At 39.7% G+C, this 27707-nt stretch overlaps 1 protein-coding gene and 1 long non-coding RNA gene across 2 annotated transcripts in view; one reads left to right on the forward strand and one right to left on the reverse strand.

The window, feature by feature from the left end:
* LOC134160439 (uncharacterized) overlaps positions 1 to 27707 on the forward strand; it is a 456110-nt gene that overhangs the window by 385856 nt on the left and 42547 nt on the right. The gene's annotated exons all lie outside the window — the stretch shown is intronic.
* Positions 1 to 27707, reverse strand: part of SV2C (synaptic vesicle glycoprotein 2C) — a 108253-nt gene that overhangs the window by 72635 nt on the left and 7911 nt on the right. Inside the window, exon 2 of the mRNA XM_062612372.1 lies at positions 4741 to 5452. Within this exon, the coding sequence (XP_062468356.1) occupies positions 4741 to 5317 (577 nt within the window). The 5' untranslated portion in view covers positions 5318 to 5452. The remainder of the gene's footprint in view (positions 1 to 4740; positions 5453 to 27707) is intronic.

Consider the following 27707-nt stretch of genomic DNA (forward strand, 5'->3'; position numbering starts at 1 on the left):
TTGCTTAACCATCAGTTAGCAAACCCAAAACCTTTACCTTCCATATTAAATCATAGTCCTCAAAAGAAATCAGCAATCCCCAGACAGCTCCTCCTCCCCTTCAAATCATGATGTGTCTAGGTATCTGGCCTGCACAGAGAACTTTCAGCTACTTAGTAAGTGTTAAAACGAACGAGTACCAAAAGCACTGAACAGCAAAGAAAGCTCAACATAAAATTTTATTTAAGATTTTTTTAGTTTGAACATCTACAAGAGAAGTCACTCTAAAATGGAAATTTGTTGTTTCAGCAACTAATTACATAAAGGAAACCTATCCAAATGTGCAAAATGGAAACCAGTCTGAAAATAACAATTTGATTGCAGATTTTTTCATCTATTTATGCCTCTAAAAAAGTATGCAAGATGTCTAGTGATGTAGAAGGTGCCTAGACATGTGGGAGAATCCCACTAGGCAATTAGATGCCTGAATATTTATGAAATGGCCCACTCAGACTCAGGTTCTGCACTCCTTTATTCACTGACATTTTGTCACACACTTCCAGATTTCTGCCAAATGCAGAGACAACACATAGGCTAGGAGAAGAGTGATGGACTTGGCAGTCCTGGGGAAATGGTTGGACCTGATAATCTTAAAGGTCTTTTCCAACCATGGCTGGTTCTATGTGGCCTCATTGTGGTAACAAAGGAAAATAATCACTTCTCTCTAGTTACTGGTCACTCTTCCCAATGCAGCCCCGGTTGTGGTTAACTTTCATTGTTGCAAGGCATTGGTGACCCATCAACTTATTTCTTACTAGGAGCCCTATATCCTCTTCTGCAGAGCTGTTGCTGCCTAGCAAGACAGTGCCTAGCCTACACCCATGATTTGTGCCATTCTCTCCCAGGCAAAGGACTTGTATTTGTCATCGTCAAGTTTCATGTTGAATATAGATCTGTAGCAAAAGATCTGTGCAAAACCAGATTTACCTTAAGTAGCAAATATCTGGCAAACCAGTATTTTTTAAACTGGGGGGAAAATGCTCAGTAATGACCTGGTATCCTTAGCAGAGTTTATAAGTGCATCAACTACTGTGCCTCTGGGTAGCACTTCCTCCCATGTAAGAGGAAGCATTTTCTGGATTAGAATTACTGAGTTATGTTACGTAGGTTTTTTAAAATAGAGTAGATGTGGAAAGCATTGCATTAAGCCAGGTAATATGCAAATAGGCAATCAATGCCGAATGGGTAGACATGTCATCTGTTGTCCCAGACTGAAAGCTATTTCAGTCCAAAAGACTTCATTATCACCTCTGCACTTTCTTTCCTATGAATATTATTAAAGGTGTGATTATTAAATTCTGACAATATCAGAGAAACCTTTTACATCCAGGCATTATTTGACATTAAACAGGGGTTTCAGAAAATCCTTTGATTTCCTTAGTAAGATGTTTGTTGCTACTCACATTTACAATAACTCCATTATCAGACCAGTGATTTATCAAGATACTTGAGTTTTCTAGATGGAAGAAACAGTCTGTATGGCTCATCAACTATGAATATCTTTTACAAGGAAATTGTCTTGTTAAATAAAAGAAAAAAAAAAGCAACAGGTAGGCTCTATGAATATTATCACTTGTTTTTAATTAGCTCAAGTTCCCTAGTAAACTATCATGGCATGGTATAAGAGAAATCAGTTTTTTACAACTGAGTCAATAAGTACTTTTCAATGACAAATTAACATGTTCTTAGTGTGTTTCTTAACAGTCTAGAAAATTGCCTGGAAAATAAACACTGTGTATGTATACCAGTTCCAGCCTATAACACCTAGGGTTGGTCCCATGACTTCAGTATTTTAACAGCATTAAAGCTCTCTGGATTATGGAATTATAACTATGAAAAAAATATATGCCTGTCTGTAAGACCCCAGTTAGAATGTAATTATGATGCGAAATCACAATGGCAATATAATTGTAGTGTTACATTATTACAAAAGGAAGATACAGGAATATCCATTACAATTTCTGTATTTTAGGCATGAGAATACATTGCTTGCACACCTAGGCTTTCCAGAGTAGTTTCCTTCATTTTGTCAGGAAGCATCATTTACATATACGCACACATCTATGTGATATTTAACAGCTTACTGAATTTTAGTTAGACATTGATGGAGTCACTCCAATATACCTCAGGACAGCATCATAAGGAGTTTAATAATGGGCAAATCCTTAATGCTCTTCTTGACATGGGTCAGACCTAAACAAGTGGCTACAAATCCTCATGGCAGCCTCATGGCAGCTTAGTGTCAACACTTCTCGTACCAAGTTCCAGATACCTCCATAATACTTACCACAACTGTTTGAATGAAACACTGTTTTTAGAAAATATAATATATTTTCCCAAAAATTTCAGTTCTATATAGCGATGTAACAAAGAAAAAGCATTATAACCATGCTCTCCACACTCGTAACTTGACAGGAGAAGCCAGGAATATTAACATGTTCAGAATATCTTAATTGTGAAAAGATTTATTTCCCAGTCCAACATTTAATGTAAATGGAAGGAACTGCATATGTGGATAAGTTAGCTACTGAATGTGTAAGCATCATGAAGCTCCCTCTTAATGTTGCATAGCTTTGTTTTTTTCCATAACTCCATACAAACTAATTGCCGAGAGATGTGGTGGCTGCACTTACATTGTTATTGTTCTGGAAAACAATGACAACTTTGACCATTCAACTTGTTGGGAGTGTGTGTGTGTGTGGTGAAACAAACTGTGTTATCAGTGAAAAAAAAAAAAAAAAAATTAAAGGAGTCGAGATCCATCAATTTTTTTTCCAGCAATAAACAGGACTTACAAAAAGTTCTTATTTGAGTTTAAAGATATTCTCAGCTGCAAGTACTGGGTAGCAGAATCACATTCTGCTTGTGCTGATTTTATAAAATATATTCTGTGTTACTATCTGCACTGACACAGTAATATTTTTCTAGTGCTACCTTTTGGAGTTTTTGTTTCTCTTCTTTCTCTCTACTGAGTAGAGCTCCATAATAGCTATATATAGACATGTTTATGCACTTTCTTTCTTTAAGAAGTAGATCAGAAAACTCAAAGGTTGAAGCATGACAAATACAATGCTTGTAATTTTTTGTAAAAAAACAGTACCAAACAGGGTATTTGTATGCAGCCTCTTTAACAATAAAAGCTTAGATAATTTATTTTCATTTATTAGAAGTTTAATCACTGCACTGTACAAATAGGCAGAGTAGTTAATTTCTAACAACAAATGATCAAACGGCAAGGAATGACTCAAAGGACTCAGCCATTTGATAGCTCGGCTCCTGTTTCCAGTCATGATCCTCTCACATGGAGGGAGGCTTACAGATATAAATGAGGGTAACTACAGCCCCCATTATTGAAACCTATAGAGCCAAAAAGCTCATACCAATATGTCAGAATACAACCTGTCATGGCCTTAATGATCTGCCCAGAAAGCTTCTGTGTTACTCAAATAGCACAAATAGCCTTGTGTTGTCTAAAATTCTGAATCTGATATTGATGCATTTGGTATCTTAGGGTCCTTCTAATTGATTGTGAGCAAAGAAATAAAATCTGGAGACTGACTTAAGTTTAAATCAATTATGTTAAAATGAGACTGTTGCAACAGAACCATGCACTGTAAGGATGCAGTAAACAAACAATACATCTGCTAGAAGACAAAGGTTCCTAAATATTTTATGAGAACTCTCCTTTTCTGTAATAGCTTGGGTCCTTCAGGCCTAAGCTGCTTACCTACACACATACACTCCATTTTCTGCCACATCCAAAGCCCCCATGCTGCTACCTCCCTTCATCCTCAGGGAACCATTTCTACACCCTTTCTCCATAGCCCTGCCCCATGAGATCCTTGCTTTATCTGCTGCACCTGAGTATATGCAGGGAGAGCAAGCACAGACCTGCTCACAGCGCTGCTACTCTCTTCAAGTCACACAAGGCTGCCTCAGCCTGCCTCTTTGCCGCACTGCGGGAGAGAATAGGCAACAAGATGAGACACAGCCCATCCCCATCAACTGAACAGACAAAAAAAGGATACCCTATGCTCTTCTTCAGCCATTTGGCCTACTGATTCTGTGTCCCCCTAATCAAAATAAACATTCTACTTTTCGGATGGCCAGAGAGCAGTCATTGGGATAAAATGAGTAAAAGACAAAAAGAAGGAAAAGGCTAGGCAGCATTTTCCCTGAATTTCTTGCATTTCCCAGATTGCATTCCACTTTGCCCTTGGGGTGGCTCCCATGTAGTATGTTTCTGGACAGTTGTATCGTCTTCTCTTTATTATGCCTGTATAAATCCAGCAGAACTCCAATACTCTGAGAGTGGTTTGGTTTTTGTTTTGTTTTGGGGTTTTTATTGTTGGTTGGTTGGGGTTTTTTTGTTTTCTTGTTTGTTTTTTGTTTTATTTTGGTTTTTAATTCGTTCATCTGCATGTCTACTCTTGTATATGAGAACAAAATATATCCCTCTGCTCTAAAGTTTTACTGTGCAGACTTCCATTTCAACAATTTATTTATACTTACTGAAAAAAAGTCTAAAAAATAAAATTATAATCTTCATTAAATCCATACAGCTCTTTATGCACTTTGTGGATCATATATATTCAATACAAATATATTTTTATATAAGCATTGGTGTTGACAAATACATATTTAGGCATACTGTAAGCAGCACTTGTAATAGCACAAAGACAGAGAAAGGACTTTACTCACCAAGCCATCCTGATCCAGAATTGGGTATACACATGTCTGTTTCAGCACTGGGCAACACAAATCCAACTACAAAAACTTCAACCCCATCAGCCATCAGGGCCATTCCTAACACAAAGAAGAGGGCCCACTGGAAACGACCATGGCCACATTCTTGTATTATCAGTTCATACTGCTGCGCTAGCTCTTCTTCATCAGCTTTTCTCTCTGTTTCCAGTTCATGACGATCCTTATATTCATCACTCATAGGCTGACCTAAGGCCACCATGCCATCTTTACCTCCCATGCTGGGGACTCCCTGATACTCCCCTTCATAAATTTCATCATCTTCATCATGTCCTTCAGTTGCTTCACTTGATCCTTCATCATCATTAGCTTCAACACCATAATTTCCTCCTTGCACATAGTAATCATCATCATCTTCCTCATCCTGGAATCGATTGTAGGACCTCTGTGTGTAGCCATCCTGAGCCTTTTCAACAGCTTTATTCACTTTTTTCACTGCTTGCCTCTTCACTTCTTTGGCAATATCTTTTGCCCCTTTCATTAATGAAGTTCTATCTTTGTATGTTTCCTCCATCTTGTATCAAAGAAAGAATACTGTTATGCTGCTGCTATGCTGCTGCGGGACCTGCTGAATACCGTGTAGAGCACCTACTGTGTGTTAGACATCAGTGGAAAAGGCCCAAGTACGTGTGAAGCCGTAATGTTCAACCTGCAAAATACGAGAGAAAAAAGTTAATACTTTGCTCCTTAGTTGCTTTTTCACACTGATACAGTGCCATACCAATCTTTATTTAAGCACACAACACTATAGTTCAGGCCTTCAAATGTACAATTGTGGATTTTCCTCAGAGATACAAATATCCCAGGTTACAAAGAAAATAAAGAAAAAGCTGACATCCTTACTGTTTCTCAAAATGAAATTTATTACACTCTAGTCTTAGATACCAGGTTTTATTCTGAAATAAAACAAGTGATTCCATGCACCATACATCATATCAACTCTGTCTGCAATGTCCTTCTCCATTTGATCTGCTTGCTGTGTTTTGAACTGCCTGCTATGTAACAAAACACTGCTTTTCTCTCAATTAGCTACCATGAAATAGCTGTCCTCTGTCCAGCCTCCCACTTACATGAATCTTGTATGGAGTTAATATTCCTAAAATCTGTACTAGTCTCTCAAACTTACTGAGCTTGGCCAATGCATTCACAATGCATTCATACTGAGTCTTAGCAACATGTATTTCTGTGCTAAAAGAGTCAGCACAGGGAGCTGGGTGGGTGGAAGTGGTGGGACTTCCACACTACAGAGTTTTCCGATACCTAAATCATGCCCAGACACATCCCTCTTTCCCCTACCCATAGTAACAGTAGAGGCAGCCCAAAGCAACTGTTTATAAACAGCTAATTCACCCCGGAGTGTGTTAGGCTGGCACAAGCTCAAGCCAATCTACATGCACAAAACCACCAAGACATTTTATCCCCATTCCCCTGCTGGACTTTTCCATCTCTCCCTTCATGCAGCCCCAGGATCACAAATACAGGCACAATGAGTCAAGAGCAGCTTGCTTATTTGACTGAAGACTAACCATTCTCTTCTTTTCCACAAAGTTTTCAGGCATATTAGCAAGGCTATTTGCTCATCACACATCTGCATGGTCGCTAGGGGTAGTAGAAGGAAATGGCAGCAGCATGCAAGCAGGTGGAGGGGACAAATGCACTATCCTTCTTTGGCAACCATCCATAGTTATAACAGCTGAAATCAATTACAAGACTGCACCATTACTCATGTGTCAGAAGTTAAGAGGGGGGTGAACTTGGGCATTGCAACAGGACTGCAGAAGCCTCACCTCTGGGACAAAGCAGGCTAAAATCTCTTTAGCAGTGCTTCCAAGAAAACAGTCCCTGCTTCCAGCTTGGGGAAAACTTATTTTTAAACATGACCACTTTAATAAGCATAACCTCAGAAAAAGCTGCAGTGGTACAACTAGGGAAGCAGTGAGGTGTAATGCAGGAGTAAGAGAAAAGGGCTGGAAACTTCTGAAGAAAATCCTATTTCCTTTGCTAAAGTAGTGTGAACTGCCCACCCTGAACTCCATGGGAGAAGACCAGGGTAGTGCTTCAAGAAGCTGTCCTTTACTTATTCAGCTGTAAACACTGTTCCAGAAGTACATTCCAGACATCAGTTTTAAGTCTGGTAGTGTTTTGAGGGGTAGGAAGAATCACAGACTGCATTAGATAAATTAAGGACATGATGTACTTCTGATTAAAAAAAACAAACAAACCCTAAAATCACACAGACATGCAGGTAGTATGAATTAAGACGCTAAAAGATATTTCCCTGGCTTCTTTGATAATGACTATAGAAATTCACCTGTAGTGGAAAATGTCTTTATTTTTAGTTCCTTCCTCTAGATTACACTCTGACTGCTTCTCAAAGAAACCAAATGTGATGGCACTACTTAGCTATTCAGTGTAAACTGAAGCATTTACTAGAAGAGAAATGCAGCCTTAAAAGAAAAGAAACACTGTAATATTTATGGCCGAAAACTGTAGCCTGATCTTAGGTACATAATGATCATTCTAAGTAGGTCATCCCGATGAATCTTTAATGCTAAGGCAGATTCTCTAACTACACCTTTTCAGTTTTCAAGGCACTTCTTAGAAGTTATTCTTTGTGTACTGAATTAAGCATTTGATCCCTATTGTTACCTGTGTGTTAATACCGGGTCTACTATCTGTTATTAAACACACAGTGCATAAAAATGTCCACTGCATCTGCTGTAGCTTCTACAAATACTTTCAAGAAGCTAACAGTCGCCTAACAGGGACTTCTGACTATGGTGTGATCCTAGATATTGACCGTGTTAGATTTTTAGATTATTCTAGAGTATGTATGCACCCTATTTACCCTAAACTCTGAATTTCTCTAACTCTTACTTGTTTGTTTGTTTGGTTTGGGTTTTGTTTGTTTGTTTTTTTGGTTTTGGTTTTCCCCAGTGAGTACAGTCTTCTATTAAAGAGTTTCAGTTGTCAAATGCCATTTTACTGTAGGGTATGTCCATGGAAGGGAGACAGCAGGAGTCTGAATGCCAATGTAAGAGTATAAAGTCTGAATGCCAACACTGGCAAAACTGTGTGCATTCCTATAGTACACCTAGCTCATGAGTTCAGCAGACTCTAAAAACACAGATTTGCAAAACCAAACTGAGCTTACACTGTAGTTTATGATATAATAGGTATGGCAATAGGAATTATGCATGTTCAAACTCATCAACAGTATCACTCTGCCAGCAAAATCCAGCACCTAGAACATGTCAAATTTCTGCCTGGGCAGAGTACAAAATCAAAAATTTATCTTGCCTAAGATTACCTACTTTGAACACTGTTTTTTAAACATCTTTGCTTCCTTAGGGAACTTAAATCCCTGCCTTAAGAGTGATAAGCACAAAGAGGAATTATTTACAGCCCATGCATGATAGCTCCCCACCCTTTTAATTATGTTGGACTGATTGAGTACAAGTAGCTGGAAAGTCTGGAAGAGTGAGGATTAATGACTACCTGAGTAGCATAAAGCAGCAAAAGCACAAGGTTTGTACCGACTGTCTTACCCAACGAGCCTGCTCACCTTCACTAAACCCTAAACACCACATTCCTATTCAATTCCTTCAATTAAAAAAAAAAAATATTCCAGGAAAAGAGTGATTTCACCTGGAAGAAAAATACTATTTCAAGCAATAATTCCTTTCTTTTTTTCTCCCCACAAAACACTCAGAGATGCACTCACCAAAAAAAAAAAAAAACCCAACAAATTTTCTCTAATGTTTACTCTTTTTCATTCTATTACATTCACAAATTTCAATACATTTACACTTTAGACATACTATGCTACATCTGAAATGAAGGTCAGACATTACAGACCAAATCAGTGAGGCCCTATGAAGATGTAAATCTACGAGAAGTCAGAAAACCCATTTCTACAAAGTCTTACGTCATTGCTTAACATAATCTGTAAGAAGACTCACTAAAAACTAATAATACATGATATCAGCTATATGTATACCTTGAGATAATAAATTCGTCAGAATAAACACAGAAATCTATTCTGAACTATCACATTTCAGATACACTTGGGGACCTGCTATAATAACTTTTCTTATTTGCTTTTGAATCCGTGATTCCTTTTCAAAGGAAAATAAAACAAACAACCCCCACCCCACCCCCAAAATACAAACAAAAATAAAACCACAAAAGCAAAACAAAAGAACCCCGCCAAACATTTCTTATATAAGAAGATGCTTTTTTAAATGAACATTTTAACCAATATTTTGATTCTGGTTTAATTTCAGTTTTTCTGCCTTCATTTTTTATTAATGACTTTTGCATAGACACAAGTGTTTTGTTTCTTCTGAGTTTATCTGTTGTTCAGTGTTAGTCTTCATCTGAAGCTATAATCTTCTATTAGATCATAACTAATTTTAATTATATTACTCTGATGTGTCAAATGATTTTATTCCCAGGTAAAATATAAGCACCTGAACTATGTGAACTCACAAACACAGGATATTTTCCTTTTGCATGTGCTCTCAGTTATTAAAAAACAGGTAAGAAAAAAATAGAAGTATTACACATTTCTATGTCATAACAAAGAACAATAGTATACAAATTTTGTGGAAGTTCAACAATTTTTACATGGTACAGTTCATATAACACAAAGGATACAATCCTACAAGTCACCATAGATGTAAGCCATATGCAGAAGTACAACCCGTCCTTTCATTTATTGGGACAGCTGCAAACTTCACACAGCTACACCTCTTCATGCACAAAACCTGTTCTGTAAGAGCTGTCCTGTTATAATTCCAGGGTATGGAATTCAGAATGCCCCGATAAAGAACAGAAACCTCAATAAAATATATTTATTTATAACTGTATTACATATATTTATTTATTCAGGTCTTTATTCATAACAAATAAGAGCTGGCACCAAAGCTGATGAGAATGAGATTTTTTTAGGGTAATGTTAGCTGATTAAAATAAAAGCTTCTATAGTCTAAACAATTTTTCTTTTTCTCATGTTGAAATTCACACACCCAGACTGCAACTCTTCTATCTCAGGCTGCAGTTGCCAAAGCCATGTAAGTCACTGTAAACCTGCAGTGCCATGACCAGCAGCAGTCCCCAATCCTTTCCCAGTTCAGATGGCATTCTCACCATTTGTCCTGTACCAGCAGTTTTCACTGTTCATTCTCAGTGCGGGCACAAAACACGTACACAAGATGAGCCTGGAAATTCATTAATCTAGTACACATCAAAGATACTGAGCTCAGCAAAGATGGACATTACATGGTACATTGCACTCATTCCCTATTTTATTCCTTTCCTTCCTCATTAACCAGCAGAGATAGCTTTATCTCTCTGCATTGTATGCTTTACCTGCCCAGTTTCTCTTACACTATTTAACTAATCTGCCTAATAGGAATAACACTAGAGGAATTGATTTTAATTTGATTTTGCTTGAAATTTGATAACCCTTATCAGAAAAAAAAAAGAAAGGACATTTTTGCCTGAAAGCATGTTCATTTTCTTTTATGTACATTAGCCATTAGCAAAAAAGTACTATCTTTAACTGTCTCCTATGGCCTAAAAGTATTAATAAACCCAGATACCTTTACTAATACTTTTCTCACAGTGCTTTTGATCACAGCCTTAATTCTACCTCACTTACAGCTGGATATAAAAGCATGGAAGCAGGATCTGCAAAAGCTTTACTTAAAGCAGTACAAATGACTGTGTGAGATCAAAAATGAATACTCTGTCCAGTGAAAATCAGCAAATCTTAATTGAATCACTTAGGATAAAAAGTCAATAATATTGTAAAAAGGAATTCTCCTTTAATCAGGGGACACAGAGTAGAAAATGACAGGTATAAAGCTGGGAGGTGGGCCATTCTCCACATCATATTTGCACTTTATTATTCTTTTCTGCATTACTTCTATGCTCTAAATATCTTTCAAAGAATATCCCAAAGGAGGGTGCCACAAGGCTGAAACATTTTATGGGCACCACCATCATTTTAAACAGTGCATAGATATTTCTAATTCAGCTAGCTGTCATTAAATACACTCAGGCTTCTAAACCCCTCTGATCCACTAAGGTCACAATCTCCACTGAAGATACATCTATGGTCCACTCTCTCTTATAATGCTCTTTTTTTTGACCTACAAAACAGCTTTATTACTGACAGTAGGGGAAGATGTTATTTACCCTCTGACTGTAAAACTTACCAAACTATCTAGACTCGGCTCAATGTGTCCCTCCTCTTCAACAGCAGGGCTAGATAGGGTTACAAAACTGAAATAATAGTATCTTTAAACTATAGCATCAAAACTGTAAAGACTTTATAGTGGAGTGATCCTTTCCTTTGATTTTTTTTTTAAATCAAAAGGTTACTTGTGGGGAAAAGGTGATTGAACAAAAAAAAAGACATACTTTGAAATTTCTTGTTATCTCTTACATAGCAAACCGGTAACAGAGAATAGCACATACAAAGAAAACAACTTTACTAATAAGGGTTCTTTTTAACCTAATTCTAGTTGCTTTTTTTTTTTTTTTTGCTTTAGTGTACTTAAATACAAGAGTTTTAATTGCTTTTGTTGGTTTTGCAATCAGTTCCATCACTATCTGATCACTATCTTGATGCTTAAAGATGCTATTGGTTTTCACATGGCAAACACTGAAAAATTCGTTCTTATTAAAGGCAAGGCAGGACCATCGGAATCCTCTTCCAACACTGTTTTTATTTGCTCTTTAAACACTCTTCCATGCTTCTTCACATGCTTCCTGTGGACCTATTAAATGAGCATTTCTGGGATTATGTTGGGTGGTGGTCACTGAAATGCATTGACTTGTTCAGTAAGTATTGATAAGAATCAACCAAGGAGAAATTTCAGACAGACTGGATGACAAAAACTAAGTTTCTTCAGTAAGACTGCATACTGTACCCACACTGCCTGCAATGACTACCCATATGTAGGGGAAGCCGAAATTCCATTATTTTAAAAACCTTCATTTAAACCAAACATATTTGAACATATTTCTGAAATTTTCAGGCACATCATTAAAAAAAATTGTATTTCCCAGTTGGAGCTGAGAGCTATCCCCCTTTCTCACACCTACTTCTCTTGAAAATTCACTTTCTTCAGCAGGATATGTGCATCCAACATGCCTTATACTTTTCAGTTGCCAGAATTATAGTGAAAATAATCATCCTGCTTTTCAATAGTGAGAAGGTGGACGAGCAAGTTTTCATTGCTCATCACTGCCAATCAAAAATAAAAATAGAACACCAAAACCACGCCTGCCAGCACTTTCTTGTGTCTGCCATGGTCATGTCTGCTGCTGCATAGAAAGCAAACAAGAGTGTCTTCTAAACGTAAAGGCCCACCTGCTGGGAAGAATGACTCAAGGTTGAAAGAAGATGGAAAAAAAATTCCCCTCACAATGGAGAAGGGAGATGGAAAATCTGGGGATAGGTGACTAAAAAATGCATCTTAAAAGTGCCAAGACTGAAGTCCTGAGAACAATAGCCAAGGAATCCCGCCCTGGAAGGAAACTAATGACACACTGTCGAAAGTCTCCAGGGAATAAAATCTGCAGGACTCAAGTAGCCGTTCCTGAAATTACTTTGCATAAATCTGTGATGCACAGGTGCTGTGAAACAGCACTTGTACAAATACTAGACAGACAGGTGCCACAGAACTGTGCTGGAGATTAGGGAAAACACGGGAAGGTTGAATGGTATCTTGTAGGGCAAGCTGTAATGCAAGTTGGAATTACGCATCTTTCCTTTCCTCCTGGAATAAATCAGGCAAGCCTTCTTTACATTTAAGGAGGAAACACAGGGTCACAATCATGGCTACCCTTAGCAAAAACTTTGTGAAAAGAATCGGATTTCTGTGCTGCCAGTTTGCTGCCGGGGCAAGTCATCCCTGCACCTCCACAATTACAGTCCCAAGACTCTTCTCCGTTCTGAGCTAACACAGTCTGCCAACTCCCTCCTTTTCTGCTGCTAGTTTAGATTGGACTCCTCATGGGGAATCAGCTATTGCAGCCAATAAACCTTGGTAAAAAAGCAGTGGTTTCTTGGCACAATGTTAAAAGATACTTTAACACCCTGTGTTTTAACCCACGCTGCCTTCCAGGCATTTTGCTATTCAGTCAAAGCACATACTCTTTCATCTTTAACATCTGTTACTTTTTTATTGTTTGTAACAGGGTATGAAAAGTTGGAAAACACAATCCTTTTATAGAATTCCATAGTTCTCATTTCCTAAATATTTTATTTTGCTACATTTTCAACATGACAACAGCTGAACCTGTTATTTCAATTTTATTTCTCTGTTTCACAACCACGACATCAGACTGATGCTTGTTCCGAGAATCTCAAGCACTCATGTTAATCTGTTCCTCCTTTAGTGAAAGATGTTTGAATTGTCTCTCCTGAACAAACAAACAAAAAAAAAGACAAGCTATATATAGTGTTTTCTGAAAGCCCATTTCGTCATTGGCATTCAGCCAGCACACTTGCAAAACTATCTTGTGAGAAGAGATAAATAATAAAAACAAGGATGACATACTAAGCCTTTCTGATGAGGGACTGCTTCAGCTGTGGGAATCTGACAAGAAACTGCGCATTCATCAATTTGACCTAAATAGTGAGGAGGAAAAGGAGTAATTCCAGGTGTATAATGAAATGAAATGAGCCTGGGTGGAAAACATGAAACACATCAGTGAGGGTAGCTAAAAAAAAAAAAAGAAATAATAAATTAAAACAATTATACATATAAATGTGTGTCTTTTAATATACACACGCAATTATATTAATTATACAAATTAATATTAATTATGCAAACGCATACCTATTAAATGCTTCACTATAAACAAATCATGAGTAACAACTAAATTTGCATGGGAAAAATTCACATTTTCAGTCAAAAAGGAAACATTTGTGCTTGGTGGCTATATTGGGTTTGTGTGGCAAGGTTTGGAAGCTGGGGAGGGATAGAGAGGTGGTTTCTGTAAGAAGCTCCTGGAAGCTTTCTCCATGTCCAACAAAACCAATGCCAGAGGGCTCCAAGACAAGACCCTCCACTGGCCAAGGCCGAGAGCATCATCAGCAGTGGTAGCATCTCTGAGATAACACACTCAGAAAAAAAGACTGCTGTGGAACAATTGCAGGAGGAGAGAGGAAGGAAAATACATGACAGCAACACAATTCTGCAGATATGAAGGCCAGTGCAGAAGGAGGGGAGGAGGTGCTGCAGGGGCCAGAGCAGAGATTCCCCTGCAGCCCATGGTGCCTCCCATGGTGAGGCAGGCTGTGCCCCTGCAGCACGTGGAGGTCCATGGTGGAGCAAATCTCCACCTGCAGCCCAGGGAGGACACCACACTGGAGCAAGGGGATGCTCAAAGGAGGATGTGACCCTGTGGAAAGCCTGCACTGGAGTGGGTTTGCTGCAGGACTTGTGATCCCACAGGGACCCACATTGGAACAATCTGTTCCTGAAGGACTGCACCCATGAAAGAGACCCACACTGGAGTAGTTTGTGAAGAACTGCAGCCCATGGGAAAGACTCACATTGGAGAAGTTCATGGGAGACTGCTGTGGGAAAGAGCCCAATCTGGAGCAGGGGAAGAACGTGAGGAGTCTTCCCCCTGAGGAAGAAGAAGTGGCAGAGACAACATGTTATGAACTGACTGCAACCCCATTTCACATCCCCTTACACCACTGGAGGGGAGGAGGTAGAGAATACATGAGTAAAATTCAGCCCAGGAAGAAGGGAGGGGTGTTAGGAAGGTGGTTTAAGATTTAGTTTTTATTTCTTGTTACCCTACTCTGATTTGATTTCCCCAAGCCAAGTCTATTTTGCCCATTACGGTAACTGGTGAGTGATCTTCCTGTCCGTATCTCAACCCAAGAGCTTTTTGTTAAAGACAGCCTTGTTTCCCCTTTTCAGCTGAGGGAGGGAGACACAGAGAAGATTTGGCAGACAGCTGGTGTCTCGCGCTGGTCAACCCACCACACCACAGTAGCATAGAATGGTTTGTTTGCTGTTTGTTATCCAAATAATGCTAGAAAGCAATGAAGGAAATGAACAAACAAAGCATTCTCTGATAACTATTTTAATATAGAGGCTTATTGTTATATTTCATTAGGCTGGTTACACCAAAAGCAAATTTAAGATGGAGAATGTATTCCCTGAATGAAATAATACTTACATAGGTTAGGTTTTAGTCACTGTATTATGTCTGCAGAAAGGGACCTAAGGGTCTAGGTGAATAACAGGCTAAACACAAACCTGCAGAGTCCCTTTTCAGCCATAACAGATGGCATCTTGTCGCATCTTGGGTTGCATTAGCAGGCGTGCTGCCCACTGGTTGAAGGGAGTTTTTCCCCTCTACCTGTGCAGCCTCAGCTAGACTACCCCATTCTATTTCATGCACCTCACCACCATCACAGTCTGAAAAAGACAATGACAAACTGGAGAGGGAGAGAATCACCGGAGTGGTTACAGGTCTTGGATGCATGATATGCATTGAGAAGGAGCCTGTTTGCTCAGCTTCTAGAAAAGAAAGCTTAAGGAGGAATCTAATCACTCTCTCCATCCTGTAATGCAGAATGGTAAAGACAATGGGGACAGGCTCTTTTCAGAGGTAAAAAAAAACAAAAAGAAAAGAGGAAACAGCTGCAAGCTGCAGCACGGGAAATTCCAGCCAGCCCTAAGGCAGAAATTCTCTACAATGAGGCTGGAATGGCTGCACATAGGAGCTCAGGGATCCATAGCCTTGGAGGTATTCAAAACTCAACTGGACAAGACTGGGATAACTAAAGTTCAGGTTTGAATTTAGATGACTCCAGAGTCCCACCTAAATTATCCCATCATTCTAGCACATTCCTTTTTTTTAAATCAATCGTCCTATATTAAACAAAGAGCTCATTTTTTATAAATTAAAATCAAGTGTCAAGTGCTGGACGTGACAGTGTACAAATGTATCTTTCACTGAAAACTGAAAGCATTCAGAATCCAGTATAGAAAACTCAAAGGTAGGGGATGGTTTAGTGGACCCTGGAGGGCAGGTGACATATATACACCCAAAAGCCACAAAGCCTAAATGGCTGGCTAAAACTGGTTAAACAACCATTGCCCATAAGAGAAAAGGAAAGCAGCCTTCTGGTTTCATAAAAATTTGATCTCAGAGAAGCATTTGACAAATATGTCAGATCTGAACAGTAGTTAAATATGGATCAGGTATTTGTCACATCCTTGTCACGTGACATAAATATACCAACATTTTATGATTTTGCTCTAGTTCAAAAGATCTGATCTCGAGTGACTTTGAGAAAAAAACAACAAAGCCTCTGCTGACTGTGCCTCTTATTTTTGCCCCATTTTGAAAAGCAAAATTAAATGTCATATAGCCTTTATTTTTCTTGTTGCAAGTGAATTAAGATATACAGGAAATATAGAACAAATGCTTTAGACTATCAATGTTTAAAAGAGCACAAAAATTTGCTTTTAGATCGGTACCTCAGATGAACTACAGAAGCAGGTTATTCAATAATTTTCTCTTCCCTGCTTTGAAATAGTGGCAATTAAAGCACAGAAAAGTTAGGTCACTTGCCCAACTTGACATGGACAGGTATCAAAATAGGTCTTAAAATTATATGGCAACTTCAACATCTTGCTCTTTGAATTATAGATCATTTCTTCCTTGTGTTTTTCCATAGACTCGCTACCTCTGAGAGAAAACAACTCAAAAAATACCAGACTCAAATTAGAAAACTGCCTAACTACAGAAGTAAGAGCTGTACACATCCAGGACAGATCATTACACAGAATAAGGCAATAACAGAGTTGATAAGTGTACTTGCACATAAGAAGTAACAAGGACTTTCAGAGTCATGGTGACATGGAAATTCACCAATATGGGAACTCAGCTATAGTCAAGAATGACAAGAACATTCATAGAGAGCTGTAATAAGAACAGTCTGATAATATGCAGATAACAGGTACCTTGGCAAATGCAGCTTTAGTGATTTCAAAATAGGTTTATAAATAGCAGAAAAAAAAATCCTACGTATGGATGTAGAAATTAAATTTAAAAGCTTTATTTAGCTTTACTTCCTTTTTTATCCTGAAATAATTAAAAGTTGATGGTCTGTTTTAAAACATTTGGCATCTCATATAAAAAAGGAAGGGGGTTAATGAGCAGATTATTTTAAAAATAGCTTGCAAACCTAAATTCTTCTCAGTTTTGTACCACTAAAACTGCTAGGCTCCTTCTTGCAAACAACCTGATTTGGTTTTACATCCACCGTATCTTTTCTCTGTTTTTATTAAAGAACAGGGTACTTTCTAAACCATTTGACTGAAAAAAATGTGTACTGTGTATATTCCAGATGGTGTACACCTATTCTTTCTATATCATCCTGGTCCTTTAGGGTTTTCCTAGGACTTTGCTGCACCATGCCAGATACAGTGTTTTCATTGGAAGCTTGTGATCACAGCAACGTATCCTTCTGCTTCAGACATACCTCAGCTATTAAAGATTATGGAACATGATATCCAAATAGAGCACTAGTTCTGCTGCATTAAAAAGGAAAAAAGTGATTCTGCACACTCAGAAGGTCTTACCTCTCCCTATTCATTTAACAATTTCAGGTGGAAATTACTTTTTTCATAATTAATCTTGACTCATGGTCTTCCAGGCTTTAACTGGGTAAGAAAGGAAACCACGAGTGCTCTTAGCTCCCAAAATGTAAATGCCACTGCTAAAAATTGAACTGCTTTTTTTTTTTTAAGGCTGAACTGGCTTACAATTGTTCAAATTGTTTACATAGTTTTATTCCACTGCGGAAAATAAAGGCTTCCTAAGATCCCTGTAACTCAGGTTTCAGTCATATTCAAACTGTCATTTGCTGATCACATATTTAATTAGATCTCTTCAGTTTGTTAACCCAAATCATACTACTATTACAAGTTACACAGTGCACATGTGCCTCAGGCCATGCAGGCTTTTAGCAACTTCAGCCCTAAAGTAAGTAAGTTCAAATGGCTGCATGTGCATGGCTTCCATTAAATCACAAATTTAATATTTTAGTTTATATCCCTACGCAGTTCAGTAAACTTCATAAGCCTTTATTTTGTAGATTTGATAACATAGGGAAGAAGGGAGTGTAGAAACAGACTAAAACAAGGGACTGATGAACCGTGTACTGAAAATGCATCAGGCCCTAGCTTTTCAGATTCTGCAGCTTAGACCTCTGACAGAATGGGACTTATCTGTATCTCGGAGTGCATTATGCAATCCAAACACTACTTCAGTGTGGTTTTCTTCCGTTGGGTAGAATATGTAGGGGTGAATAGCACAACTGAACAAAAAACAGTGCTTTGTCACTGAGAATAGGCAACGAAATCAAGATAGAAAAGCTGATGAACATTGTTTTTATTCATTTCAGTAAGCTTCCTGCAGCTTATTTTGAAAACTACTCACTTGCCAACCTGAAAAAAAAATGTGTTTGATGCTGCACAGAAAAAAGGTGTGGTGAGGCAAAACATTTCAGAAACAAATTCTGCCATATGAAACCATTTCTATTTTATTTTAAAGAAGAATGACACAACAGCCTTTTTTCCAATGTGTGCTGTATGGACATGGACAACTCACCAATTCACTAAGACCCTCAGTCTTCCCACTTATTCTTAGCCTAATTCTTAGTCTCATTCCTAAAATGCCTGACACCCAACACTGAAGTTGACCATCTTCCCACAGTTCCCTGCCTTGAAAGGGTTTTTCCTTCTTCTCCTGAAGAGTTTTAATTGACTGTTGGGACCCCAGGGGTCCAACAGGACTTAATCATCCTTCCCAGCCTCACCTGAGACCCTTGCCAGGCACTCACATATTCTGCCATGGACACAAGCTGCCTTAAGCTCAGACCTGGGCAGCCCAACTCTGCCTGAGCTACACCACAGGGTGCCTATCATCTCCTATCCCCTGCTCTTCCTGAATCTCAGACTGGATTTGCCTCACTAACCTTGAACATTGCACTGCCTGCCTCACCTTGTCCAGTGAGTTCCAGGCTGTTGACAGAAAACTACTGCTGCTGCTTCCACCATCTCTGTATACCCTGTCTGTGGACCATACTTCATCAGCAAAAGTACCACCCGTACTATAATCCCCCTCAACTCCAGGCAGAAGCTTGAGCTTAAATAAAGCTCCTGGACCAGCAGGCAGATGATGCTTGTGTGAGGGGTCTAGTTGAGACTCATCAGGACAAACAAGGTCTGTTGGGCACTCAGCATCCTCACAGAGACTGAGGGTATGTGCCTGACTTGCAGTCTACTCTTAGGACTGAAAAAGCTCACTAAAACCAGAAGTGAGACTACTGCCAGCAGGCTGAAATTTTCTACACATGGATCCTTATCTGTACAGGAAAATCTGAAGGCATCTTTAAACTCCAAAAGGCTGGAAATTTCTTTATGCATACAGAATGGTATACCCAAAAATATGACACCTGTTGTGATCAAAACTATAATCTGGAGGAGCTCCAGTAACAGCCAAAGAAAGATGCACATTGGGAAATGTGACAGTATTTTTCATTAGCAATCACTGATTATAGTTGTTACCAGGATGGCTAAGAGAATACTCACTATTGGCACATGTAGTAAGCCTAGTTTAATTAGATGTTAGCTTAGTTCTCCTTTCTGGTGAGGTGTGGGGAGCACTGCATTTCATATGCTAACTGCCAGTTTTAGCATCAAGCCTCTTATCTCTGTGTGATCTCCATTTTCTCTTCTGACACGTGAAGCAGCTATACAATCTTCAAGACCGAAGAGACTGTTTCAATGGGACATTAAGGATGAATGTTTGGGACTGGATTAGAATTAATTAAAATGCTCACAGTGAAGCCAGTGGGATTTGGAATGAATATACACCACCTTTTCTGGAGTGATTATCTTCAGCAGTTTATTAGGAGTACCTGCTAAAATCACAGAAGACACAACACTAAATTCTGCACAACTTTTAACATTGACTAGGATTATGAATTTACAACAATTCTTCATTATTTACATCATGAGAAAAATGTCACTGAAAAAAACCCTTGAAAAGACAGAAGGTTGAAAGAACAGGACCTTTGCAACACTGCCGTTCTTGGGCACCATGGGTTTGATTTCCTGTGCTGCCACTCAAATAGCATATTATAAGTTTTATCAAAGCAGTCTCTGTTCTGTCATATACAAAGCTGCAAATAGAAGCGATTAGACATTTTTCGAAGGGGGTGGTTTAGAAAGTCCTAAGTTGCTTAAGTCTTAATCATAGCGCACTTAGAAAAATTGTTAACCTCACACTTCCAAAGGGAGGACGTTAACACTGCCAGTTGCAGAGAATGAATGTATGAAATGCTCTCCTTTCTTAAGTAACCTTAAAAGGGCTTTAACGAAAAGAAACTGCAATAAAAACGTGGGGAAAATAAGTAATACGTGTTTAAATAGGAAAAAAATCTTGCTTATTTTTCTGTGTCTTTCTACTAGAAGAAGTACTTGTTTTTATAGCAATGTGGACTACAGCACTGAGGAGCTACACAGCCATAATAATGGTTTTCTTCTAACTCTCAAGTTTCAATACCGTTTGATAAACCAAACCGTTAAGAGAGAGAGTACATAGTACCCTTATTTAATTTTTCATGTTACCTCCTGTCCTGGGTTCAGCAGTAGCAGTCATTTTTCCCCTTCTTGGTAGCTGGTGCAGTGCAATGTTTTGACTTTCAGCTCGGGAACAGAGCTGATAACAAGCGATGTTTTGGTTTGGCCAAGGACTTTGTGAGCCTCATGCTCTGCCAGGGAGGAGGGGAAACCAGGAGGAAGCAGAGACAGGACACCTGACCCAAACTGACCAAAGAGGTATTCCATACCACAGCACGTCATGCCCAGGATGTAACTGGGAGTGAGCCGGAGGGGCTGGGGGACGGCAGGGTTGGAGGAGGTATCGGTCGGAGCTTGGTCAGGCTGGGGGGGGCGAGTTATCGGTCGGCTGGTGGTGAGATGATGTATTCTCTTCCCTTGTTATTTCCTTTATCATTATTATCACTGGTGGTAGCAGTAGTGATTTGTGTTATACCTTAGTTACTAAACTGTTCTTATCTCAACCCGTGGGAGTCGCATTCTTTTCGATTCTCCTCTCCGTCCCTCCGGGAGCAGGGGGAGGGCAAGAAAGTGGGGGAAGTGAGTGAACGAGTTACCTGACTGGGTTTAAACCACGACAGTTCTTTTTGGCGCCCAACGTGGGGCACGAAGGGTTGAGATAACGACAGATTTGACTGGATTAATAGTCACTCGTCACAATGCTGATTTATTGTCTCTCAGAGTTGTTCTTGTTGATCTCACAGCTTCAGAATGTTGTAACTTACGTAGAGCCGGTATTTGCTGTGATAGTGTTTATCAAGTATGGGGCTTGGGCTAAGGTTCTTGTCTCACTGTGCTTTATGGCAATGGCTTGTAATACGGGCGGGCTCCAGCAGCAGGGCGGGACGGACGTGGCCGTGGACTTGTACCTGGCCGTCCGGCTGCTCTTCACCGCCCTGGCCCTCACCCTACTCTCCATCTTCGTGAGGCTGCGGGGAGCCGAGGGGGAGCGGCCCCGGGAGCCGGCGGCAGCTGAAGCGGCTCAGGAGAGCGGCCCCGGGGACCAAGCGGCGGCGGGAGCGGGGCCGGAGGCAGCGAGGGGACGGCTGCCGGTGGAGGAGGTCGGGGCGGTCGAGGAGAGGAAGGAAGCGGCTGCCGAGCAGCAGGAGAAGGCGGCGGAGGAGCCGAGCCCCGCGGCCGAGCCGAGCCCCGCGGAGGAGCCGAGCCCCGCGGAGGAGCCGAGCCCCGCGGCCGAGCCCAGCCCCGCGACGGCCGAGAGCGTGCCCCGACAGCCGCCCGCCGAGCCCCAGGAGGATGCAGGAGACCACGCAGCATTTCCCAGCAAGGCAGAGGAGGAAGAGCTGGACTCAGGAAAAGAGAAGCTGGCGGTGGGAGAGCCGGCAAGCACAGCAGCTACACCAGCCCCAGTGACAAGTACAGCAGCATCAACTGAGAGTTCTGAAGGTTTTGAATGGCCTTTGGGTGTCCTTGGGACCTGCCTGCTGATTGTGATGGGGATCAGCATGTTGGCACACACACAGGCTGTGTTCTACCCACAACCATTTTGTCTGATCTCAAAAGTTAAGCAGAGTCAGGTTTGGGTCTTGTCTGGGATTAGACGACGATGCAGGGGGACCAAGAGATTTTCCCCAAGGCTGGACAGCCATGAGTGGCAGGGTGTGTGGGACAGTATGGGCAAGTATCTAGTCCACTGGGCCCCTCCAGTGCTTTGGAAGCATTGGAGATGGAAGGCAGCTGTGTGGAGTCCCCAGCAACAAGCTGCAGAAACTGCTTAAGGGGACAGTGAATTATTTTGAGCCTGGTGGGCCCATGGCACTTCAGGCCATCAGAGCAGAGATGCAACATAGAGATGGACTCATGATCGAGGGGTGGACTTAGCAATGGACACTATTGCCCAGGTTATTCACAAGTGTGAACACTGCAACACAGTCTCTCCTGCTCTGGAAGACTGTTACAAGAGGTGGAGCCTGACATCATGGACCAGATGGACGCAGCAGCTTTATAGGGACTGGTCCATGCACTAAGTTAAGAGTGCACCGAGATAAGAGTGGTGGTATATTGAAAATGTGGGATCTGAGCATGACGTGAATGGTATGGAATAAGGGGTGGATAATGTCCTGGGTTCAGCAGTAGCAGTCATTTTTCCCCTTCTTGGTAGCTGGTGCAGTGCAATGTTTTGACTTTCAGCTCGGGAACAGAGCTGATAACAAGCGATGTTTTGGTTTGGCCAAGGACTTTGTGAGCCTCATGCTCTGCCAGGGAGGAGGGGAAACCAGGAGGAAGCAGAGACAGGACACCTGACCCAAACTGACCAAAGAGGTATTCCATACCACAGCACGTCATGCCCAGGATGTAACTGGGAGTGAGCCGGAGGGGCTGGGAGACGGCAGGGTTGGAGGAGGTATCGGTCGGAGCTTGGTCGGGCTTGGGGGGCAAGTTATCGGTCGGCTGGTGGTGAGATGATGTATTCTCTTCCCTTGTTATTTCCTTTATCATTATTATCATTGGTGGTAGCAGTAGTGATTTGTGTTATACCTTAGTTACTAAACTGTTCTTATCTCAACCCGTGGGAGTTGCATTCTTTTCGATTCTCCTCTCCGTCCCTCCGAGAGCAGGGGGAGGGCAAGAAAGGGGGGGAAGTGAGCGAACGAGTTACCTGACTGGGTTTAAACCACGACACCTCCATATTTTAAAAGATGGAATATCAGCAATATTTACAGCACTTAATCATGACAGTCAGGAAAGCAAAAAACATGTCAAGAATGCATATTGCAAAATAAAAAGTATCTGATAACTTCCTAAAGTCTAAACTCAGACTGGCTCCATCCCCAAAACCCATACACCCCCAGAAGGTAAGAATTATTTAAGCTTTTCACCAACTTATTTTTAACTTTGTTTGACTTGCAGCAACAATATTCAGGTCAATAAGGCACCATCCCGGCATAGCTGTGTTCTGAAGTAATTTCCCATGAATTTCTGCCTTCAACCTGACAAATCATTATTGCTGTTTTTCACCCTGCCTCTTTGCTGATATTGCCCTTGAAAAAAACTAATCATGGCTCTTCAGCAAGTACTGAAGTACAAAAACCTGCATAGTGCTACCATGTTCACACGTGCTTTTTGTGTAGCTAAAGGTATTGCTACTATTAGTGAACCAGGGAATTAATGCCACACCAGTAATGTCCTCTGAATGCCACAGATAAGGTGGACCACCCCTTTACTGACACCTCAATTACACACACACACAAAGGATGTTGAAGGGCCACTATTCACACTTGGCAGGCTCCTCCAGTGGGATCTCATTTATGCTTATGCTTGGGCAGCAAATTATTTAAATGTTCCACATTACTATTGACATTTGTAAGCATGCCCATTTTCTCTCTTCAGACTTGGCCTATTATTATCACTTATTCAAAAGAAACATTAAGACTCTTCTTACCCACCCACAATGGGGGCTCTGGATGACTCACATCAGATAGTATTTTGGGTTCAAGAACAGAAAACAATCTGTAAACCATCAGTGCCTGCTGACTAATGAAGGAAACAGGTGTATGTTCAAAGAAGGTCTCTTGCCTGCTCTGTTGCTGGGGGAGTATGAAGAGAGTACGAGAAGAAACAATTCACTATGTGTGTAGACATAGGTCCAAGGTAAGCAAAATAAACAACTAAATCCCAGTAAAACACAGCAGCAAAACTCTAAAAACAATTTTTCTTTTCTACCAAGAAAAGATTAAAAAATCAGATGTCACGTTTAAATTTAATAAGCAAAGCAAGTTTGGAAAAGAAATTCTTGCTTTATCAGCCAATTAGTTCCTGATTATAGTTTATAATTAGCTTTTAAAAAGGATCACTTTGTGGTAGCCTGAGGATATAAGTCACATTGATTAAGTGTTGAATGCATAAGTCACATTGATTAAGTGTTGAATATAACATTGAAAATAGTTTTGCAGATTGTGTATCTGATGCCATGTTAAGTGTTTGCATCCCTAGAGCAAGGGACATTCCCATTGAGGAAACAGAGTTTTTAACTGAATCTAAAATTTCACAGAAATTTGGATCAGTGTATCTTTTCTTATAACCAGGCTAGCCTCACAATTAGATCAGGTTGCCTAGAGCTATGTCCAGGGAAGTTTTGAGCATCTCTAAGGACAGAGATACCACAGTGGTCCTGTGTACCTACCATAGTACTTCACCACCCCCACACTGAAGGGTTTCTTCCTTCTATCTGTCTTGTTCAAATTTCCATTCCATTTCCTGACTCCATCTTTTTTATAATCAGTCATTAGATTAGAGAAGGCAGCAATTAGGTCCTCTCCATTTTCCTTTGGTCTTCTCTCCCCAGCTGAGAAAACCCACGCATCCTTATGCTAGACTACCTGTCTGTCTGTGTCTTTCTTCACCCAGTGGAAAATGTGGTTGTTCTGTTCTGAAAAACTGTACATGGAGCAAGCACTAGGGAAGTTTACAACATTAAGCAAACATTTTCATCCTATTCCTACCAGAATAACATATATCTCTTGAAACACCAATTAGGATGTTACACAGGTTTCAGGTTATCCCCCTGAGTTCTCCATATTTCAGCGAATATACACAATAACATAATTCTTTAGTAATTTCTATGAGCAATGTTTACTTTAGAGAGCAGTTACACCACCAGCAGATTGAAATAAATTGGTTTGCAATAGTTTCTCAAGTACTGGAAGATAGATTTTCTTCCTTTCAACTATGGAGCAGGGAGTCACCATATTTATTTTCTACAATTTCTATAGTGAATATTGGTTATTCTTAGAGATACCTAACTCCACAGAGAGAAACAGTTTCTTCTTTTACCAAATGATTAAGTATAATAGCAGCAGAGTGCTGATCTACTTAATAATTTTGTACAGCTGGTGATAGCAAGGAATCTCCTAAATTGTGCTCCAAGACCACATGAATGATAAGCATTCAGTAAATACTGAATAGGGAGGAGAGGGAGGAGTGGGGAGGAGTGGGGCAGTGAGAAAAAGAAATAACATTGAAAATAATTATAATTCTGTCACTTTTAGTAGTTTTCTGCCATGAAACTGTAGCTCTAGTGAAACTGAAACTTTAAAAATGAGAAGGAAGAAGATTCTTAATATTTTTAAGTTATTTTTATGAAGTCTTAGAAAGTTTGTCATATTATGTGGGAGAGTGAACATCAGTCAGGAGGCAATACAGTCATCTTCTCAGGCAAGAAGATGAGCCAGACATGACAAATAACCATTACTCAAAGTTTTTATGAATTTCAATCCCAGACAGGAATTTGAGAAACATTTCCTGGATTTTCACAAATTGAAGTACACTAATCTTCTCTAAGTAATTGATAAGTCAAAGAATGGCTTTGATATAGTAAAGGAAAGCATCATGAATGGGTTACTCTTGAGTTGGTCCTTAGTCACTTCAATCAAAAGATGTCTCAGTGAAATTATCAATATTTTCTACTTAATGAATTAGTTTTACTGGTTGATCTAGTTTTGTAATCAGAACTGTAATGCTATTTTACAGCAGAAAAAAAATAACATTGAACAAATGTGAACTGAAAGAGAATTTCCGAGTGCCTTTATTTCTACAAAGGAAGCTAGTCCAAAACAAGCAGCACTCAGGACAGAACTGCCTTGAGGAGATAAGGTGTTCACTAGCAAAACATTAGGATTGCTTCTAGACTACTAATAAGTAATGTCACATCTTGGATTGCTACTTTCACCATGGACAGACATGGTCATGACCAGACAGTAGAGAGCCAGACTGTAACTCCAGTAAATACCACGTGAGATATTTATGATTCATTCATTTTAATTTTAGCTGCTAAGGTTCTTCAGGTAGGAGCAAGTTTTTTCTGTTCCATATACGACCTAATAAATAATGGTCTTTGAATTTATTTTAGCTGATTAACACCCATTTTCTAAACATCCATTTACTAAAATGTGTTTGGACAATTGGTTAACAGTTCAGGTTTTTTCCTGTTGTGTAGTTTTCCTGAGCAAATACACAGAACCACCTGGATGGCATTATCTTTTAAAGTCTGGGAGTTTACTATTGTTTGATTGTTCAAGATATACAAGGGCTGATATCTCACTTGGGTTTTTTATTACAGGTATCTCCTGCTTTCAACTGGAATACATCTTCTAGTTAGAGTATTTCCAGGGTCTCAGAAAGTGAGGCCATGATAATTATGATCATAGACATGGGTTTAAATATCTGTTTAGATATTAAAAGTGTGTTTATGGAGTAGAAGATGGCTCACATCCTTAGCACCATGTACTAAGCAGAACTTTAAAGAGCTTTGCAATTAATTAGTGCTTGGATTCCTCCAAGTTCAGATGTAAACTGAGCATGGAATTCTATTTGAAGAAGCAAAAATTAAACAGAATGTAATTTATTTTAGCAAACAGCTTTTAGATGTTCCTATATGGTGTGTAACATTTATACCACCTTTTTGTGTTTTCCAGGAAAAGCATACTCACTTCTCCATGTCCAGGTTGTTTCTATTTTCCTTCCAGGACTTCATTTGAAGGCAAGAAGAGGACTGGAAAGGAATTAGTATTCCAGCTAAATATACCAAAGACATTATCAAAGAATATTATACAAGGCTTTTCCAGTTTTCCCAGGAAGTCAGCTGAATATTCACTGCATCAGACTTGGCATACACAACTTGGGAAGACTCATGGAATATATTAAACTTGCAAACATATTTGATAGTTTAGAATACCAAAGAATGCACTTTAAGTGTACACATGTTGTGGCCCTCCAGGATTATACCTGCAATAGGCAAATGTAGTGACCTGAACTCCTTTAGAAATACGAATGTCATACATTTTCAGGGGATATGTATTTTTTAAAGTCAGTGTGATTTGGCTTGATATTTTTCTGTTCTTTACACAATAAGTTTGTATTTCCATTCACAAAATGAAATAACATTCCTCATTTACAATGTGTATACCAACATTTAAAAACTGAAATATTACAAACATACATTCTTCCAACTACTCACTCCACATAGAGGTTATAAGGAAAAGCTTTATTCTGAATTTAACACTTAAATAGTCTAATTATGTGACTGACAAGAGCAACAATTTAGATTTTCTGATGATTTTCCTATCAGGTTTTGTAACACTATATTACAGTATATGTAGCTTTGGGTTTTCATGCTCTCTTCTCTCCTGTTTTTACATCAGGTCCACGTGAGTACACAAGCTTTCTAAGATACATGGGGGAAAACTGTCAGAGCAGGTATATCTGAAG

This window comes from Pezoporus occidentalis, unplaced genomic scaffold (genome assembly GCF_034315485.1).
Source record: "Pezoporus occidentalis ecotype Australia unplaced genomic scaffold, CSIRO_AGI_Poc_V1 ctg16, whole genome shotgun sequence".
NCBI lineage: Eukaryota > Metazoa > Chordata > Aves > Psittaciformes > Psittacidae > Pezoporus > Pezoporus occidentalis.